This window comes from Eimeria necatrix, genomic scaffold (genome assembly GCF_000499385.1).
Source record: "Eimeria necatrix Houghton genomic scaffold, Enh_scaff77, whole genome shotgun sequence".
NCBI classification, from domain to species: Eukaryota; Apicomplexa; class Conoidasida; order Eucoccidiorida; family Eimeriidae; genus Eimeria; species Eimeria necatrix.
In genome coordinates, this window is record NW_013651754.1 from 40,146 (window position 1) to 58,922 (window position 18,777).

General features: G+C 54.3%; 4 protein-coding genes across 4 annotated transcripts; 2 read left to right on the top strand and 2 right to left on the bottom strand.

Moving 5' to 3' along the window:
- Positions 1–3,383: 3,383 nt before the first annotated feature.
- ENH_00075510 (microneme protein, putative) lies at positions 3,384–5,021 on the top strand (the record flags this gene model as incomplete). Its single annotated transcript, XM_013577641.1, has 1 exon — positions 3,384–5,021. The coding sequence occupies one exon, from the start codon at positions 3,384–3,386 to the stop codon at positions 5,019–5,021; it is 1,638 nt and encodes a 545-aa protein (XP_013433095.1).
- A 1,626-nt stretch (positions 5,022–6,647) lies between these two features.
- ENH_00075520 (hypothetical protein, conserved) lies at positions 6,648–7,223 on the bottom strand (the record flags this gene model as incomplete). The annotated part of the gene is made up of 1 exon (XM_013577642.1): positions 6,648–7,223. One exon carries the CDS (start codon positions 7,221–7,223, stop codon positions 6,648–6,650), a length of 576 nt encoding a protein of 191 aa, XP_013433096.1.
- Positions 7,224–11,011: 3,788 nt separating this feature from the next.
- On the top strand, positions 11,012–12,483 carry ENH_00075530 (hypothetical protein, conserved; the record flags this gene model as incomplete). The annotated part of the gene is made up of 3 exons (XM_013577643.1): positions 11,012–11,860; positions 12,006–12,069; positions 12,209–12,483. The coding sequence occupies 3 exons, from the start codon at positions 11,012–11,014 to the stop codon at positions 12,481–12,483; spliced, it is 1,188 nt and encodes a 395-aa protein (XP_013433097.1).
- A 1,075-nt stretch (positions 12,484–13,558) lies between these two features.
- On the bottom strand, positions 13,559–15,818 carry ENH_00075540 (hypothetical protein, conserved; the record flags this gene model as incomplete). The annotated part of the gene is made up of 8 exons (XM_013577644.1): positions 13,559–13,584; positions 13,811–13,885; positions 14,403–14,472; positions 14,602–14,631; positions 14,776–14,831; positions 14,982–15,054; positions 15,285–15,422; positions 15,624–15,818. The coding sequence occupies 8 exons, from the start codon at positions 15,816–15,818 to the stop codon at positions 13,559–13,561; spliced, it is 663 nt and encodes a 220-aa protein (XP_013433098.1).
- Positions 15,819–18,777: the final 2,959 nt, after the last annotated feature.

The window sequence follows — 18,777 nt, forward strand, 5'->3', positions numbered from 1 at the left end:
CGTTGCCCGGTCATACGAGATGTGGGACCGCTGCTAATGAGGTGGACCAGAAGGTGCTGCAATAACTTCATTTTATAGTGCTTCTGAGGGTATTTATTAATACAAATCTGTATTGACAAGAACGAGAACAGTTCGGGCGAAGGAAGGCCATAGGGATGCTTCCATCGGGTGCGATCCCACGTAAACGCCTGTGTATAATGTTGTCAGTGCGCAAGGAAAACGTTTTCTGTCATTTTTCCTTGTATGCCGCCGGAAAAGAGCTCCGGAAGGGTCGTGGTCATCCGTTTACTAGGGCCATTACCCAAAATTGTTTATGGAATTCCGTTTGCCGTGGTCTTTATTACCTTCTTTGCGAGTTGTGCACGATCAATCCCCTCAGATAAGCTACAGGTGCCATCTTTGGCATTCATGTGGTATTGCCGGCAGCAATAGTGTCTAATAATGGTCCACAGCCCGTAGTGGTTATATGGCGTTAGTTTTCCAAGATTAAGGAAGTACGCAAGAAGTACTGTAGGCCAAGTCACTTCAAGAAATTCTTGTAGTGATTATTTATCTGGAAGCGCCTTTTGTCAGTGAGGATGGCCACGAATGGGACCTTCGCCCGTAGCATGGGCCGTTAACTCGGCAATGCATACGGGGCTAGGCCTTAAATACATTTTGTTTTATGATTGCAGAGCTGCTTTATAAACAGCTTGTGTAGTGCGCAGACACTACAATAGGGCTCGCTGGTGAGCTATAGAGGATAGCTAACTGATGACATATAAGCGGTTAAGAGGTTGAGACGTGGACTGAACGCTGTAACCTCTTACTAGTGAAATAGAAACGCAATTCGTTAGCAGATTAACCTGTATGAACTAGAAATTGTTGCGAGTGCCCTAAGATTGGGGATGCCGACAACGCCGGCACCGGTGCGCGTCACATCCTCACCGGACCAGCAAAGCAAGAACCATAAGAAGTGACTTTTATGAAATACGGTTTTTGGGAACTTGAAACAAAATTGTCTTTTTAATAATTTAGTAGACGTTACGAGACCGATGCTTCTGTAGAAGAGAAGATTTCTTAGAGCGCCAGAGTTGTGGGTAGTGCAGCATCGTAGACGCTGTAGAGAACGCATTGTACTGCAGCTTGTGCCTGGGATGTCCTCCGTTTGACTAAGGTGTGTTAACAGCGGCTATCCTATATTTGGCACTCCAGGATATACTCATGCAGTATTCGGCTGGTGCTGCGGGCAACGAGAAGCGAATTCCCAATGATTCAATGCGTTCATATTTTCAAAAGTGCTACGCTTTGGGTCAAAGCTCATGTGGTTAGACTGTGAATGCTGCCTATTCAAGCTCGCACCTTTCCACATGCCCGTAGGTGGCTGCTGGCACGTTTACCATTTGGACCATGTATCCATTCCAGCTTTTCGCGTCCAAGTAATAGTTACACGCAACCGTACGAGTTTACGGATTCCGTAAGGGAATCAATATTCCTGCCCAAGTTGATTAATTCCAACCTTAGGGGGCCTCCAGCTAGCTAACAAATACTGGGGTGCCCCTAGGCTGCTAGTGTGGGACAACACGTTCTCTGCTTCCACTTCGGTACCTCCTGGCGCACGAATAGGGCGACCTTCTGACAAATCCTCTATATTCGACATATATCTCGTCATCCTTCGAGTCTGCAAGTCGAACCTTAGAAGGCGAGAATCCTAGTTCTGACTCTCCTGACCCACTTGAGGCTATGCCCCACACCAGTGCCGGCGTCATCGCCTACCTCACTTTTACGGTATTTACAGACACTCGTGGTCTACGCATGCGATTTTGCTTATAAATTGACTTACTGCGTTACTGATAAGAAGTTATCCGCATTCTTTAAGAGTCCTAAACTCTTATAGACCACCGGCTAGCTAACATCTCAAGGTCATTAGTAAGCCCTCTTGTAGTACCTGCGCAGTACAAGGGCTCTGCAGTGAGATGCAGCTAAGCTGCAACTCTTGTACAGTAGAGATTCTTCTTGGCTAGTTTCATCTTTGAGCGCCTGTAAAGGAAATAAGGCCGCTATGGCTTTCGTCCAGTGGCAGCCGGCAGGTTCAAAGCAAATGTGGATAGGAAAAGGCGCTAGCTGCATTCAGCAGAACCATTCAAGGAAGGACTGCGTCGGCCTTTGTAGTTAGCAAGTGAGGCCTGCTTAGCCCGTATCTGGATCACACCCCAACGCAGGTACGGGGGCGACTTGATACGCTACTTTCCAGTTATTGGTGGTAAATATGACCCATAGTCTCGTAAAAGTGCAAAGTATATTGTAAAGCATGGCATTTCCGTCTGTTTACGGTTCTATGCGTATATACAGACACAGACCGAACGCTTCGCATGCAGTTCTCCATTGGTTTCCGTCACGGTTACGTACGCGAAATGAAGCATCAGGTTATCTTTGTGTGCATCTATCCAAAATGTAACACTTCAGTTGAGCTCATGTAAGAGCTGCCGATATTTATGGAATCCTGAGCGCCATTCTTGGAGTTCCAGAAGGCGTCTGCAGATCGAGACTCATCGCCTGTCTCTGTCATGAGGCCCGACTGAACAGTTAACACCAGCAACTACAGTTTTAGCAAAACTGTTGCAGAGTGGCCTTATTTTGGATTGAACTCCAACGTAAGAAATTTGGAACCAAATTAGCTCTGTTTCTGTCTTCGTGCCGCTGCCGAAGTCAAGGAAGGTTTGGGGGCAGGCTGAGACCGTTGTATATTGCGGAGCAGCACGCAAAAGTGGAAGAAACCAGGCTCACTTACCTTAAATGTTCGAAGTTCCCAAAAAGAACGCATTTTTTATTTTCCATAAGATTTTTTATGAATCTGAAGGGTAGTTGGAATTGCATATGCCACGTAGGCGACGCTGCAATACTGTGTCTGGTCTGCTTCGAGCCGCTCGAGTTACTCTGAAGGCATTCAGCACGTAGAGCCTCGAAGTGCAGCCTTGTGGCCCAGTGTCACTCTGCATGAAATTTTTAGCTTTACCCTGGGTTTGCCCCGTCTTAGCCGGGAGAATCAGTTCAGGTGGGTGCGGATCCCGTGTCGGGCCTTCACGAAGATCTTGCCTTTCGTTGCCATTTCGTTGCACTCGCCCTTTTCCATCTATGTGTTTCCGAACTCTGGAGGGAGAGACATGCAAGGGGGAGACATTTCTTCCCTCCTTTATCATTTGCATATTTGTGTCTTGCGGAGTTTAGCTTCATATCCGCTTATTCAAACAACCCCTAGACTTCGGCTCCGCTTTTCCTTGCCCAGCTCTCCCACCACAGTTTCATAAACAACCCCCACTGCCACCTTGTTGCGATTCCATGGGTCCTCATGCACTGAAAACGGCTGGTAGGAACTTAGGGTGGTTTCTCCGGGCTTCAGCAGCATGAGGCGGGCTGCTTTGCTGCTGCAATGCGCAGCAACTGCAGTACTAGCAGGAGCCGAACCACCGGTTGGAGGGTTCTTGAGTTTGTTTTATTTCAAATTCCTCGTTTTCAGCTTCGTGGAGGCCAACAATTTGCCGTCTTCATCTTTTCAGTCACCAATCAATGCCATTTTCAGCAGCAGCAGCAGCGGCAGCAGCCCTGCCAGCTTGGAGGCAGGCCACAGCAGAACGTTTGGTGTCAGCAGCAGCTTCAGCAGCAGCCTCATTGACAGCAGCAGCAGCACCGGCACAGCCGAAAGCACAGTCTCCAGCAGCACTGACAGCACAGCAACTACCAGCACCACTACGACGAGCACCAGCACCACTACCATCAGCGGCAGCACCAGCAGCACCAGCGCCGGCAGCACTGGCAGCAGCAGCACAACAACAGCTGCCCCGCAGCAGGCGTTGTCAGATGAAGAGCGCATAGCGCAGTTGATTGCCGAGGACACTCCGAAGTTAGATTGGTCTATAACAGAGGGCTGGACTCTGCCTGAAAACAACATTTACCGAAACTATCTGTGCCGGTTCTCAGCCCTCAGCGCTCCTTGCTGGGATTCAATTGGCCTCTACGGCAGCAAACAGTTCAAGGGCTGGCCAGTGCCCCTGTACTGCCCGCCTGGGAACTGCTGCGCCTCCGACGTAGATGAACTCATTTGTATGAGTTCCTGCACGGGGGGGGGCTGGGCCGTCATGAGTTCGTCGGAGTGCAATTGCAGCAAACATCAACACAAGTGCCCTCAAAACACTGTCTGCGACGAACAAGACACTGGCAACTACGGCGGCGTCTACTGCCGCTGCAAAGACGGCTACGTCGGCGACGGGGTCACCTGCTACCCCGACCCCTGTGCGGACTCCACCAAAAATAAGTGTTCTCCAGGAACCTGCAAGAGCAGGCCAAACGGCAGCGCCTACTGCAAGTGCCCCGAAGGGTACACCTGGGACGGGACAGATCCCTACAAACCCACATGCGCGTTTGCTAGCATGTGCGACGGGGATCCTTGCGGGCCCCCCGAAGCTGTACTGGAGTGCAGGACTGACAAGGCCTTTGAGTACACCTGTGTTTGCCGCCCGGGGTACGAATTCGGCACTGAGGGCACGGTAAAGAAGTGTATCGCTGCACAAGCCACGGTAACCTGCGCCGACGAACCCTGCGGCACGGAAGGACTGCTGTCGTGCACAGACACCGCAGAAGGCCCGGAATGTGTGTGTGACAAGCACTACAGACTGGTGACCGAGCAGCGGAAAAAACGGTGCATCTTCTCTCCCTGTGAATTCGATCCCTGTGGGGATTCCACCGCAGCTAAGAGCTGCGAGCCCGGAATTTCGACCTACACTTGCGTCTGCAACAAAAACTACAAGCTGGACACTATCGACGGCCAGCCGAAGTGTGTGGAGGACACGGTCGATCTTATCCCTTTCATCATAGGGGCAGCAGTTGTGGGCGTGCTGCTGCTGATAACTCTCATCAGCTGCTTCGTCTTGCGGAGACGAATGCTCAGCCGCAACGCGTTCGAGGCCTACGCACAAGACAACCTCGAAGTGTCCATGGGGGCACACCAAGATGGCATCAACGTAAGTTCCAGCGCGTGGATGTAGTCCCCAAAGCTGTCCCAGCGGACACCAGAGAAGCAGCTCGTGCTGCACAGTGCGACGCGGAAGCAGCAGCTACGTTTTCGGGTATCGGTGGGACGGCCAGGAATTGCCCTCATCTGGGTAGAGCCACTTGTGGGGGAAATAAAAAACAGCGCGTATGCGTCCAACTTACGGAGAATGGCATTTAAGACCCGTGTTGTAGCAGCTAGCAGACGGAGGCAGAAGGCCTCGAAGGCCAGCAGCATCTGCATGCCGGTGGCATCTTTGTTTTTGTAAAACTGTTGGCTTCGGACAACCCCTAATCTATTATAGTTTCGAGTAAATGTGCAGCTCGCCTCCTTATTGGGAGACGAGTTCTGACGAGATTGCTGATGATGACTGTTGCGCGTTTACGTCTCTCCTCATTTGTCCTTTTACGTTTACTTTTATAGTTGTCTAGAGGTGGAACGTGGCGTTACCACCCTTGCTGCTGCTAAGCAGCATGTGCAAGAAGCACGAACACAGGCTCATTTCCCCTTCCAGTTCTTTCCCAGCTCTTGTTTTCAGTCCACGCGAAACTGTGAGATAAGCCACACAGAAATACAGATAGACTGGGAAGGAGCGGAAGCGCCAGCATACAGAAAGCAGCTAGCAATAGAAGAGCGCACAGAGGCAAGAAGGGAAGCGCCAATACCGCAAAGGGGTAGCAGACAGACAAATGAACGCTAAAGGCAAGCACATGTATGAGAATGGAAATTCACTTGCGCAGAAACGCGCAAACCGCAAGCAGAAACACGACGCTCTCTCACAAGATGAGCACAACAGGCACGAGCAGAAAGCAACGAGCGGTTGCTTCCCACCGCCCTTGCCTTGAGCTTGTCTCAACGGAGCATCTCCCAGTGTCTTTCTGTTCTTTTCGCTCTTATTGTGCTGTAGATTGTATCACTGTCCATGTGTAAGTGTACTTCCTGCGTTTGTGTCGCTGCGTGAATGCTGCAACGGTACTGCCTATTGTGCAGCTCCCACGCCGCACATACTAGCAGAGGAGGCCCCATTTTCCTTAGGAACTCATGCGTCTACACTAGATAGAACAGACTTGCACATTAAGCGTATGCAATTGAGCGAGGAGGCCCTCCCACCACTAGATGTGAGGAGTGCAGGACCCTTCAAACCTATGGGGACCCACTTTAGGGCTGTCTACACCTGCTCAGCCAAAACAGGATGTGTTTGGCTCCAGAACAGCCCGGATTGTTCTAGTCTGTCGAGCCTGTCTAATTGCCCGCAGCAGAAGCTGCTGCTGCTTACTTGCTCAACGGCCGATGCACTGCAGCATCTGCGGTGTTGCTTCAGCGGCTAGAGTTCCGTCTGAGAGCCCCTTTGCGATAAAAAGAACTCTAAAATAAGTGACAAGATTTGTAGGAAACTGTTGGTGTCTTTCTACTTCGTTTCAGGAACATGGGGCTTCGGACGAATCGCCACAGTAGCAGCGGCTGCTGCTGCTGTTGCTTCTGCTGCTGCAGGTGTTGCTTGCTGCTGTTTGGCAGCAACTGCTTGTGTGGCTCCCTGGACTTTGTTTGTATTGTTTAACGTTTTTGTTGGTTTTATGTATGCACATTGGGGGTCTTGGGGGTTCCTCATACCTTTTGCTGCCTATCGCACGAAAGCGCAACTTGCTGTTGCTGCTCCCTCCCACTGTAGCCGCTGAAATTCGCGGATGATTGTGGGACCCTCGGGCCGTTGGCTATGATTTCTGCATTTAAATTTGCTTGAGGAGCCGTCCTGTGAGACACTGTTGGTAGTGGGAGACTCTCCACGGGCACATAGGACGACGCCCAGGAGAGGGGAAGGGCCCCCCTTTGGGGCCCCGCGGATTGTGCTGTCATTCAGTTCAAGTATGAGTAGGCGAGTCAACAGGGGAGGGCCCCCAGAGTTGTCGGGGGGCCCCTGGGAGAATGATAGGCCCCGAGCACGCGACACAGCGCCCAGGGACAGCACGAGACGCACAGTCCTTGTGATGAGCCCGGGGGCCCGCCGGGGGGGGCCGCTGGGCTCTCCGGGGTCTCTGGAGTCCTCTGGTAGATTCACAGAAAGGCTTTCAGGGAGCTCCCCAGTAATAAGTGCCCGGCAGGGGCCCCCGCCCGCGGAGGCTTCCGTTGCGGGGGCCCCTGGGGGCTCTGGGGGCTCGGGGGGAATGCGGAAGCTTCCCTTCATGGCACTTAGCGACATCATACGGCAACAACATATGAAAGGAAAAGTGAGTTAGGAGGGGAGGCGGAGGGGGAGCCTCAGAAAGCACTGGGGCCCCCAGGACACTCTGGGGGGCCCCACGCTTCACGGGGAGTCACACTTAACGCTTCTCGCCACATAAGACCTTCCAGCGGAACGGCTTGCTGTAGGATGCAAGACAGGGATTTCACTGTAGGCCCGCAAGGGTTCCGCTGTCTGGGGGCCCCCAGAGGGGACCCCCGGGCTCGAGAGGCTGCCTCTAGGGACAAGAACTTGGGGCTTTTCGTAGAGCCCCAGTTTGCCTTGCATGCGCACTTCAGCTCTGGAGTGTCTGAGCTGCTGCAGCGCCTGCTGTTCGCTGAACTGTGCCTCCTGCGAGCGTCTAGCGCTGTGTCCATCTCGCCGCAATACCTGCTGCGTTTGCTGCTGCTGCTGCTGCTGCTGCTCGCCTGTGCTGTTGTTCTGTTTCTTTGGTGCAACTGACAGGGGTTGCGGCTGCTGCCGCGCCAGCTGTGCGAGCAGCAAAACCGACTGCTGCTGCTCTTTCATTTGCTCCTTGTAAAGTGGCGGCTCCAGCGGCAGCGGCCACCGCTGCTGCTGCTGCTGCTGCCGCTGCTGCTGCTGCTGCTGCAGATGGGCACTAGCCCATTGACAAGCAGCAGCTACGGCGGCACGTGGTCCTATGATTTGCATGGTGCTTTGACTTGAAGTGCTCTGTTGTTTTGCAGCTGCCCCTGGCAGTTGCGAAGCCAGCAGCTGCAGCTGCAGCAGCAGCAGCAGCAGCTGGTTTGTGCTTCCAAGTGTTGTGCGCGTTTGAGGAGTCTTTGGGCCCTCAACAGAATGACGATTTGCTGCTGGTGTTGCTTTTGCTGCTGCTGTGTGTTTGTGCTGTGTGGCCGTAGCTGCATGGGCAGCAGCAGCAACAGCTGCAACAGCAAGAACGCTCCCCTTCCCCACCAAGGACGCAGCTGCAGCAGCAGCAGGACGAGCAGCAGCAGCACCACGGCTCTGCCCGCAATGCGCTGTTTGGATCTGAAAGGGCCCTCCAGGGGAGGGCCCCCCCGGGGCATCATGCCCTTGGGGAGCACCGCAGAGTCCGGGACTTGAGCGGGGGCCCCCAGTCTTCTGCAGACGCCAGCAGGTCGAGGGGCCCCCGGGGCCCCGGAGAGGGTACCCATTATCTTTCGAGCGAGGCGCCTCGCCCCCCGCGGCTGAGGGAGAGGCCCTCGCGCTCCCCGGGGGCCCCGGGGGCCCCCGGGGCCCCAGGGGCCCCCAGGGGCCCCTCCCCGGACCGCCGCAGCGAGACAGAGCTGCGGAGGCACCGAGGCCGAGGCCGCGCTGCGGGAGAGGGGCCCCCGGGGGAGGAGGCCCCTAGGGGGAGCGGGGAAGGATATGATTCCCAGGGCTCGCCCTACGGGGGGCCCCCCAGAGGGTCCAGTGGAGATTGGAGAGAAGCAGAAAGAGAAGGCCGGAGGGCCTCTCGAAGGCATTCTCCCGAGCCTTTCCAAGGCAGGGGGGGCAGCGAGGGGGCCCCCCGGGGAGAGAGGTGGGCCTCGAAGAGAAGGGGCAGTTCCCCTGCAGAAGAAGCCCACAGGGGGCCCCAGCAAAGACACCACCACAGCCACAGGCCGTCCCCGGGGGGGGCCCCCCACAGGGGCCCCTGGGGCTCCCGGGGCTCGAGAGAGAGAAGCTCCGCGCGGGTTTCTTCGAGGGGCCGCTACGCAGCCAAAGAGAGCACTATGAGGCACTCCGGGGGGGCCCACGGGGGCCCCCTGGAGGGCCGCAGCAGGCCCAGACACCGCAGCAGCAGCAGGGACACGGCGGGGGAGTGGGGGCCCCCCAGAGGCAGAAGAGCTTCCCCTCGAGAGGCCCGCTACAGCCCCCACAGAAGTAGGCGGAGAGAGTGGGAGGGGAAGGGGGGAGGCAGCGGGGCCTACGAAAGAGGAACCCCGAGAAGCCCCGAAAGCGAAAGGTCTTTTTCTCCCGCGTATGAGGACCCCCGCAGGGGCCCCCAGGGGGGCCCCCGGAACCACTCGGGGGCCGCGAGAGACCGCTCTTGGAGCTACAGGGGGCCCCCCAGACGTATGCCCGAAGCGCAGGGCTCTCCCAGAGAAAGAATGGGGAGGCCCCGGGGCCGGGGAGCTGCAGGGGGCCCCCCTTCTCGCAGCCGCAGCAGCAGCCGCAGCGGCAGCAGAAGGGTGCGCATGCACAGCCGGAGGCCCCGGATAAACAGTCACGGCAGCAGGAGCAGCAGACAAAGCAACAGCTGCACGCGAGAGGAAGGAGGGGCCCCCAGAGACCGGCAAAAGGGCCGAGAGGGGGCCCCCCGCTACCGCAGCGGCAGCAGAAGCAGCAGCAAACGCAGCCGCAGCAGGACCCGCCGAAACAGGCACAGCGTCAGCTCGAGCTATGGGCACCACCGCAGACGCTCTTATGACTCGAGGGCCTCAGGGTCACCGGGGGCCCCCCTGGAGGGGACCAGGGCCTCCAGGGGAGGAAGCGTTTCCCCAACAGAAGGGGGGGCCCCTCTTGAAGACGAGAGAGAAAGATGGAGGCACCGCAGAGAGCAGCTGCAGCGCCGGCTGCGGGGGGCGGCAAACGGCGCTGCTGCCGGGGTGGCAGCAGGTGGTGCTGCTGCAGCAGCAACAGCGGGGCCCACAGCAACAGGGGCCCCCCCCGCAGCACCAGGGACTGCAGGGGCCCCCGCGGTCGAGTGGCAGCAGCAGCAGCAACCCCAGCAACCGATGCAAATGCAGATGGGGTACGGATGGGGGGGCCCTGCTGGTGAATCTCTGCCGCCTCCCATGCAGCAGCATCCCCACTTGAGGGCCCCTGAGGGCTTCTACAGTGCTCAGGGCCCTACAGTTAGGGTCAAGAGAGGGCCCCCAGAGGGGCCCCCAGGACCTCCATACACGCCCCAGGGGCCTCCTCCCGCGTACTCCCCTCAGGGAACCCCACACTACTTCCCGCAAGGGCCTCCTGCTGCAGGCTGGCCGCAGCCACCAGCGCAGCAGCACCAGCACCAATACAGCAGCAGCATGTGGGGGACAGCATCAAGAAATGATGGCTTTCTTTCAGCAGGATGGCCGCAAACTGCGCCCTACGGGGGCCCCAGGGGCCCCCCCGACGAGTACGCTCACCACCGGATGCAGCAGCAGCCGCAGCCGCAGCAGCCGCAGCACCATCCGCAGCAGCCACCACCCCAGCTTCAGCAGCAGCAGCAACAGCAGCGAGCAATAGAATCTCCAGGGGCAGCGGTTCCACCACCCCCTGTAGATGCGCCTGCTGGGGGGGCCCCCATGGGCCCAGCTAGCCAGGGCCCCCGCCCGCCTGAAAGCTCCCCGGGGGGTACTGGGGGTCCCCCGCCTCGCGCCTGCAGGGAATTTTTGCTGGGGGGCCGTTGCTCGAGGGGCCCCTCTTGTTTAGATCTGCACATTCCTCCCCAGGTGTACCACAAATTCAACCCGCACACGCTGCTGCTGCTAGGGCCCTTCATATCTGAGGCGGCGGAGCTGCGTCGCCGTTACGCTGCGGATGTGGCACTCAAGCAGCAGCAACAGCAGCAGCAGCAGCAGCAACAGCAGCAGCAGCAGAGGATGTACGACCAGCAGCAACAGCAGCCACGGGGATTGCAGAGGCACCCTATGCACGGGGGTCCCCTTCAGTCTTCCATGCATGGGGGAGTTGTTGGGGCCCCTCCGCCTAACCCTCCCATGGGACCTCCTGGCCCTCATCCTGTCTTCGGGGGGCCCCCTTATGTGGCTTCTCACAGGGCTGCAGGGGCCCCGATGATGGGCAGCTACCCCAACCTGCAGGGAGGTGCAACCCGCGACATGCAGCAGTACCCTCCAGTTTTCGGTTCCCCCATGCAGGATGGAGGAGGGGCCCCCTTCAGAGGCCCCCCTCCCATGGACGGCGGGTGTGGGCCGCAGGGGCCCCTGAGGGCACGGCGACCGGGGGCCCCTGGGGGGCCCCTCCCAGACGCACCCTCTCCTTTCATACTGCGAACTCCAAGAGCCATGCCGGGGCCCCCCATGCAGGGGCCCCCTCAAGACGTCCCTGGGCCGCCGCCTCCTCCAGACCCTTCTCGAGGACTCTGTGGAGTCTGGTATGGCAGGGGTCCCCCCCCCCCGCCATTCCGGCATCCAGGAATGGGGGCCCCTGGGGGGCCGGGGGTTCCCGGGGCCCCCATGGCTGCTGCGGCTTTGAAGAAAAGGAAGGTGTCTGCGAACAAGGCGAAGGCAAAGAAGCAGAAGAAACTGCAGCAGCAACAGCAGCAACAGCGCCAGCAGCAGACGCAGGACGCACTGGAGGATGAGAGCGGCGTCGGGCTGAATGAGGGTGACCCTGGGTCAGCTCCTGCGGATCAGCAGCAGCAGCAGCAAGAGTTCGGAACGGGCGAGCAACAGGAGCGGCAGGACGGTGAGCAGCAGGAAGAAGAGGAGGATGAGCAGCAGCAGCAACAGGAGGAACAGGAGCAGCAACAACAGGGAGATGAAGACGGCGCTGCTGCTGGCGATTGGGAAAGAACAGCAGAACAGCAGTCGGCGCTTTCCGATTATTTCGCATCTAAGACGCAGGAATTTTTGTCCTCAGAAGCATATTTGGAGGGATGGAGCAAGAAGGATCTGATTGAGGTATCGGAAGTATTCCCTTTGGTTTAAATCTCTATGAATTTTGTGTTGAGCGCTTTTTGCGGCTTCAGGTTATGGGCTTTTTATTTGGGTTGCGGCCGTAACAAATGGGATGCATGTTGACTTATTTTTGCCTTTGCTGCTGCAGTACTTCTACGATCAGTATCTGCAGCAGGACATGACTGCTGCAGAGGCTCTCGCCTCCGCTACATGTAAGGGGAGGCTTTGCTCATTTCCACTGTTGCTGCCACATGTTGTTTATTTGGCTGTTGCATAGAGATTTGCTGCAGCGGCTGTCGCTCCGTGTTCAACTTTTGCCATTACTGCGTCTGCTGATGCTGTCGCCCACAGCCTACGTTGAAAATCCTGAAGCTTACGGTTTAGTTGGGGGAGGATCTACGGATGATGCCGCAGCAGCAGAATCAGCAGATGCAGCGGCAGACGCAGCAGCAGGGAGCGCAGTGGAAGATGCGGCAGCAGTAGCATCAGCACCGGAAGGAACAGAAAGCTCAGCAGGAATGGGAGAAGCTGCAGCAGCAGAAGGTGCATTGGGAGAAGATGCTGCGGGAGCAGCAGAAGCTGCTCCTGCTGTTGCAGACGGGGCTGATGAGGATGGCAGTGCGTAGTGCGGCTTGTGATCATCAGAAACGTACACAGCAGCAGCAGCTGTTGCTGCAGGGGTCACCTTAACGAGAAAGTAAGTTGGAACTGGCGCCCCTTTTTCTGGTGAAGCCGAAAGGGCTGTTGACTTAATTTGAAGGGCCTCCCCCAAAAATGGTAGGGAGCCTCAATACAGCTCTTCACGGGCTGCTGTATTATGCGGTTGCATTAACAGCAAGAGCAGGGCTACGGGGGCTTCACACCTTTCCTAATGGGGAGTGTCGAGCTCTCTGACTTTGTCTTTCATTATTTATTCGAGACTGCTCGAACGGCGTACGACGCATTTAGGGTCAAGAGTGTTTGATCTTTTGCCTGTAAAGAGAGGAGAAAGCATCTTTAAGCCGCGCACCGCAGAATACGTAATAAGTAGCAAATGAGCCACTAACTCGCAACAGCTCTAGCAGCTGATGCGGAGCCGCAAGTAGCAGCAGTTTCAGCAACAGCAGAAGTAGTCTGTGTGTTGGTTTTGGCACGCAGTGACTGTCGCTGCATTTAATCGAAGCTTTGCTTTCCGCGGTCTACGAAGTAGTTGAAGGGCAACCGAACGGAGAAGTTGTCCCGCTTTGCTGTAGTATCTGTCTGTGCGTCTGTGCTTCTCCGTGTCCCTGCCACCTTCTTTTGCTTGGTGCTCTGGGCTGCAAGCGTTTCTGTCTGTATTCTTTTGCTCGATCTACATCCGCCACAACTGTGTGTCAACCCTCGGCAAATCGACTGCATTTATCAATGTCTTGATACACACTGCGTTCACTGTTTGTGCACGCATCACATGCCCATAAAAAGGTGAAAGGCTGTTGTTGCTGGCGTGACAAAAGCACTCTGTAATGTAGGGGTGGCGTGCACTGTAAATGCATGCAGAAAAGGTAGCCACATGAAGCGCCAAACACTTTGCGCCAGCTGTTGCTGCTGCTCTAGGGCTACACAGCAGACAATCCTAAGTCATGCTTCCTGCATACCTGCAGTGTCTTCATGTGTACCAGTGTCGACAATGAAACGCATTCCACGGCAAACGTTATTCCACGCTGTCTCTGACCACTATTGTTTTCAGACAAGCGTATGACGCAGCTCAGCTGAACAGAAAGCAAAAAAGCAAGAAAAAAGGAAAATGAGACACGGGACTGTATGGTGACACTAAAGCAGAGGCAAGGACAAACCCATGACGCAGTAGGGTGGATGTATGTGGCAATGGTAATATCTACACACTACTGTTGACGTTCCCTATATAGTGGATATAGTGGCGCACACAAAAGAAGTTCAGTGTAATTCCAGCTGATTTTTCTCAACGTTAAAATTTACCTCGGACAACAACATCCATACGACCTTTGCCTGTGAACGAGAAAAGACTAAATCCTCTTTCAACAGTATCCCCGGCTGTAAAGCACAAGGCAATGGGGGCAAAAACACTCACGAAACGAAGTAAGGCCTACAGCAGACAGAAGCGATATTTTCAGCATGCACGAAACAAAGGGGATTGGTAACCAAGCTGCAAAAGTGGAAGAAAGGTAGTGTAAACCGAGAAGGGAGAACCGACTAGGAACAAGTCCAAACGAAACGCGACAAACGAAAGCAATTGTGAACTCAGGTAAACGTGGAAGCACACGCGTAGCGCGACAAACACAACACACGCATTATGGGTAGACGGTGTGTACAGCAGGTACAAACGGAAGAGAGTACATGCACGCACAATGACATGCAAACAATAACACCCGAAGCCGTGCAAAAACTAGCATTCCTTCTTGCAAAGACGTCCATCAAAAATATAGGCAAGCAGGGCCCCGCTGCAGTTTAAATTTCTCATTCACTGGGGTCTCTGTCCAACAAGAAAACCAGATATCCGTGCACCCGAAAAGAAACCTAACTTTCCCCAACCTCGGGCTAAAGTTCATACCTGAGTCCTGCGCGTCATTCACAGACCCGTTAATGGCTGCCTCGAGGTAAATGGCCGCCAATTCCGCCGTCTGAAGTGCCACGCAGACACACAAACAGTACAGGCAAATGACAGCACATGCCGCAGACGCTGCCAGTGAAACGTAGGGAAGTGTATACAGATTCTCAGTGCTACGTTCAAATGTGCTGTGTGTGCTTACGTCCATGTCGGGCCACTTTTCTCCTTCTTCCTGCAGCACATACAGACACACTACAGCTGGCTACAATTATCATTGCAGCCCCTACGAGAAACAGGAAATGACTCCGTGAGGGTTTTATTCCTAAGAGTTCCTAAAAGTTCTTGCGGGTCCCCCCCAAAAGAGGCAGTTACGCACCTTCAATCGAACCTGAACGTGCAGGCGGAGCCCTTGGTACTCCGACACGAAGGTGTCTGCAGAAAGTGCACGCACTTGGATTTAAATTCGTGCTGCAGTTCTTGTCGACTTTTCAAGAGCAAAAAGCAGCATCTAGATCTATCGAGGGCTTGCGTCCAGTGAACCAAAGATACAGCAGCAGTATAGGACGGTGATGATGAACTCACGAGCACGGTAGCCTCTCCAATTCCGTCGATAGTTCCCCACGAAGTGCAACACCTCCTGCAGCATCTCTCGCATCTGAGCCCAAAAAGCAGTCACAACATGACGAGAATGCTTGTAGTTGCTTTAACGGAACAAAGTGTTCTTTGCCAGAGGTTGGAGCAGCAGGAAGACCACAATGCAGCGAAGTCCCAGGATACCCAACAGGCTCCAAAAATCCAATGAAGTTCCTTCTGCTGAGTTTATTGGAGCACCATTTCTATAAGAGTTCTACGACAGTGACCCCGCCTCCACGCTAGCTGCCTCACAGCTGGATTGTGTATCTTTGGAAACGAATAGAGGGTCTTAAAAGAATCGAAAGCTTCCCCCTCGTCTACTAAACTCTGGGAGTCGGCCTCGTCCTCACTGCCTGAGGACATCGACATATGAGATGGGACACTGAAGGCCTGCGCAGAGAGGACAACAAACAAGCAAGCATGTAGTTCTGTGGAACTTTTCACAGGGAAAAGCGACATATTGCCAGGAGCGCGACTGGCGAAACAAAGACAGAGGATCAAACTCCACGTTTTTCACTGAATTGCAGAAAACTGCGTCGAACAGCCATCTGGTAAGCGAGAAATGCGCTAATACTGGATAGCGCGCCATACCAGGTTAAGGGCCCTGCGCAGCACAGAGAACATGACTACCGAGAGGGCCACAACAAGAAGAGAAGAAATATGTCTTGTCTGCCTTCGCTCTCGGAGGCGCAGTTCTGCTTCGCCTCTCCATCTGTGGACACGACCATCAATCGGCGCTTCTTGAGGCTCCCCCACTACAGGGCCCATGGGCACCGTCTGCTCCATTGCTGCTCAAATATATGCCAGGTATTTTACTGGAAAAATGAAATAACTGTTAACATCGGATGACGCCGGGGGATGACGCAGTAGACAGACTGGAGCTGACGTGGTCCAGCGAACTGGAAAAGCAGCGCCCCCCTGCAACGGTGAGACCGTTCAGTTGAATAAACGCCCGAAGTAAAAGTGCAGGATAAAATTTAAAAGTACGCTTCACTGTAATAACTCTAGAATCACTTGATGCACTCTGAAGCGAATAGCAGACAGCTGCTGTTGCACTTTTTCACCTCCAGTTAGTTGCTCGAGACTCCCGCAGCTGCCCGGTCTCTAATTGCAAAAGGCCAGTCGTTACCTAGATCAGCAACCTCAAGAAATAAGAGTCTCCTGAGACTGTAAAATAACGAGCATTCTTTCAAAGGGTTCTTAAGGAAAGCTGCAGCAGAGAAAAAGTAGTGTGGTCAAGCCACAACTCTTGTCCACTCAGCCCCTGTTCAGGGCTGGTAATTACGCTGGCACGGAGAAGCATGACTCCAGGAATAACTTGCACAACATGGACCTATTTGTCTTTGCTTTTCAACATTTTCTGCTTCCATCTCGAGCCGCGTTTGAGTTGACGAGGCGCCCTGGCTGTGATATCGATGACCCCACAAGTGGAGAGGCACAAGCTGTCCACTTGGTCATACGCTAATAACCGTGTGGGCAGTTCCTCTCATCATGAAGTAGCAATTAGCCAGTAGTTATTTTGCTGTTAATCTGCGGTGTAGTGGGGCTGCGTCGCAGACCAGGGCGCTCAGAAAGAGCTGACTCGAACTTGACTCACTGGTACAGTGCTTAGCTGTAGATTTTTGCACGCTAGAGGGACGAATTGCCCTCGTCATCACGACTAGCACAGTAAAGAAAACGAAATGAACTAGAAAACTCGAGGAACAGCTTGCTGTGTGCCGGCGGGAAGACAGGCAACGGGAACCGGGCTCGCGGGGAGCAGGTGTGTCTCACTGGTCCTGTTCTCTATAGCCATAGATAAAGCAGTGAGAGCAGATCTTTTTTTAGCAATGCAGAAGTTCTGTGGCGAGCAAAGCAAAAGTAGGCAGGCACGGGCGCTTAAAAACAGGCTGCAAGCTCTGCGGCCTGAAAAAAGGCTGAACACCACCGCCTTTTGCCAGGAGGATGCACACTGATTAAATAAGAGCTTGCAGAAAACAAGCCAAGCGTACAAAAGCCATTGGCATTGGATTCTGGACCGTTCTGCACTGACGGGTGCTGCAGCTTGGCGCACAGTGCCGGCAGTTGCAGTTGCTGCAGAGGACCCTGTGTACAAACTGTCCAACCATAGGCCGCTTTGCAGCATCGTAGGAGCAGCAAAGTGGCGAATTTTCCATTTAAAAGCAGGAATCGAACCTGTGTCTGTCCGGTAGCCAAACCTACGCTAACCTCTCCAAGGCGCAAAAAAAACTAGCCGCCGCAGGATGACCCGAAGGAATGCACTGAGTCTCTGGCGTCGGAAATATGGGGGTACGCATAAAAGAGCTCAATGAAGTGGAATAACCCTGCTCAAGAGAAAAGGGCAAAGCGCAGTACAACTGTCTTGCATCGAAGAGGAGGGCGGCAGGAAAAAGCAAAAGGCGTCTTCTTCTCGCCATGCATATTTTGGCCCCTGCTGCATCCTCGCTCTTCGATGGGCTGAAAAGAAAACGTCTTAGCCCCCATTTTGCTTGCTCAGAAACCTCGGAGGTGCATGGAACAGGTCCACAATTGTCTGAGCCCGCGCAGAAATAGCCTAGGTGCAGTAGAGCTTTCCCACAGGGGGTTATACGTAAAACTCAACTTCGTCCCCTTCTGCTCTTGACGGAAACCAGGGCTTTTCAGCTGAAGAGAAAAACGCAAAGATACAATGCCACTGGCCAGTGAGCGACAAGCCTTCAGTGTATTCCCTCTCACGCAACGAAATCACTCTATAACTGTGTAGGGTGTACTCATAATTATGCGTAGTGCACCATTTCGTGTACGTGAAGTATTTCAAAGAGGTGTCCGAGCATGAACACTGACGGTACATGTCGAGTGCTTGACTGCTGGAACTCAAACACTTCACTGCTGCAGGCGAGGAAACATCCCGAAATGAGGATTGAAGAGCAAGCATAAGCTGAGGTCCCAAAGGACGGAATGGAGCACACAGCTAAAGACTAAACGAAGAGAGGCGAACCATCTGGCAACGCAAGGCAAAAGAAGCTACAATCCGCATCCCGCTCCAACTTGTACTATACCGGCTTGGGCCGAAATCGAAAGTATAATTACAAACAGTCCAGTTTACTGCGGTTAAGACTCACCAACAACTGTTACAGTTACTTTGCCCCTTTCCCCCCAGGGGTATCTTAAACTAATATTGCATGTGCGTGCCATGTGCTCTCCATCTGCAGAGGATGTGCAACACAAATATATTCAGCCAGCCTTATTATTAATACCATTGTTACACACTACTCTGTTTTATTACATGAATCGAAGTAATATACAACAGTGTGGTCAGCAATCGTATGAAATAATGAATGACAAACGTTAAAAGCATTCGCCAGCTGTAGTAACAAGAGAGAACACGTAAAACCCAGCAGCTAGCATTCGTCGCTTTAAATGCTTTCTAACTTGTTCGCAGAATGCAGATGATCGCTGAAGCCTTTTTAAATAATTTGGTGACACCATCAGCAACCTTGGGATGGGCGCTCCTTACGCCTGCTGTGCACCGCGTCGGAAGCAGCAAGAAGGACCGCGCTTTGTAGAAGTTCTCCCAGCTTTTTTAATGCCTGCGTATATTGTGGAGCAAAAAGGAACTTCAACTGCAAAAGAAAAGCGACACTCTGGTAATTGCGACATTCAAGCTGAGCCGCTATCTATTCTGAGTAGTTTACCCTTTTCCGCGGCCAGCTGGGCGTGACTCCCTGCAATGAAAAAATCATACAAAAAGCGAATTTTCTGCGAA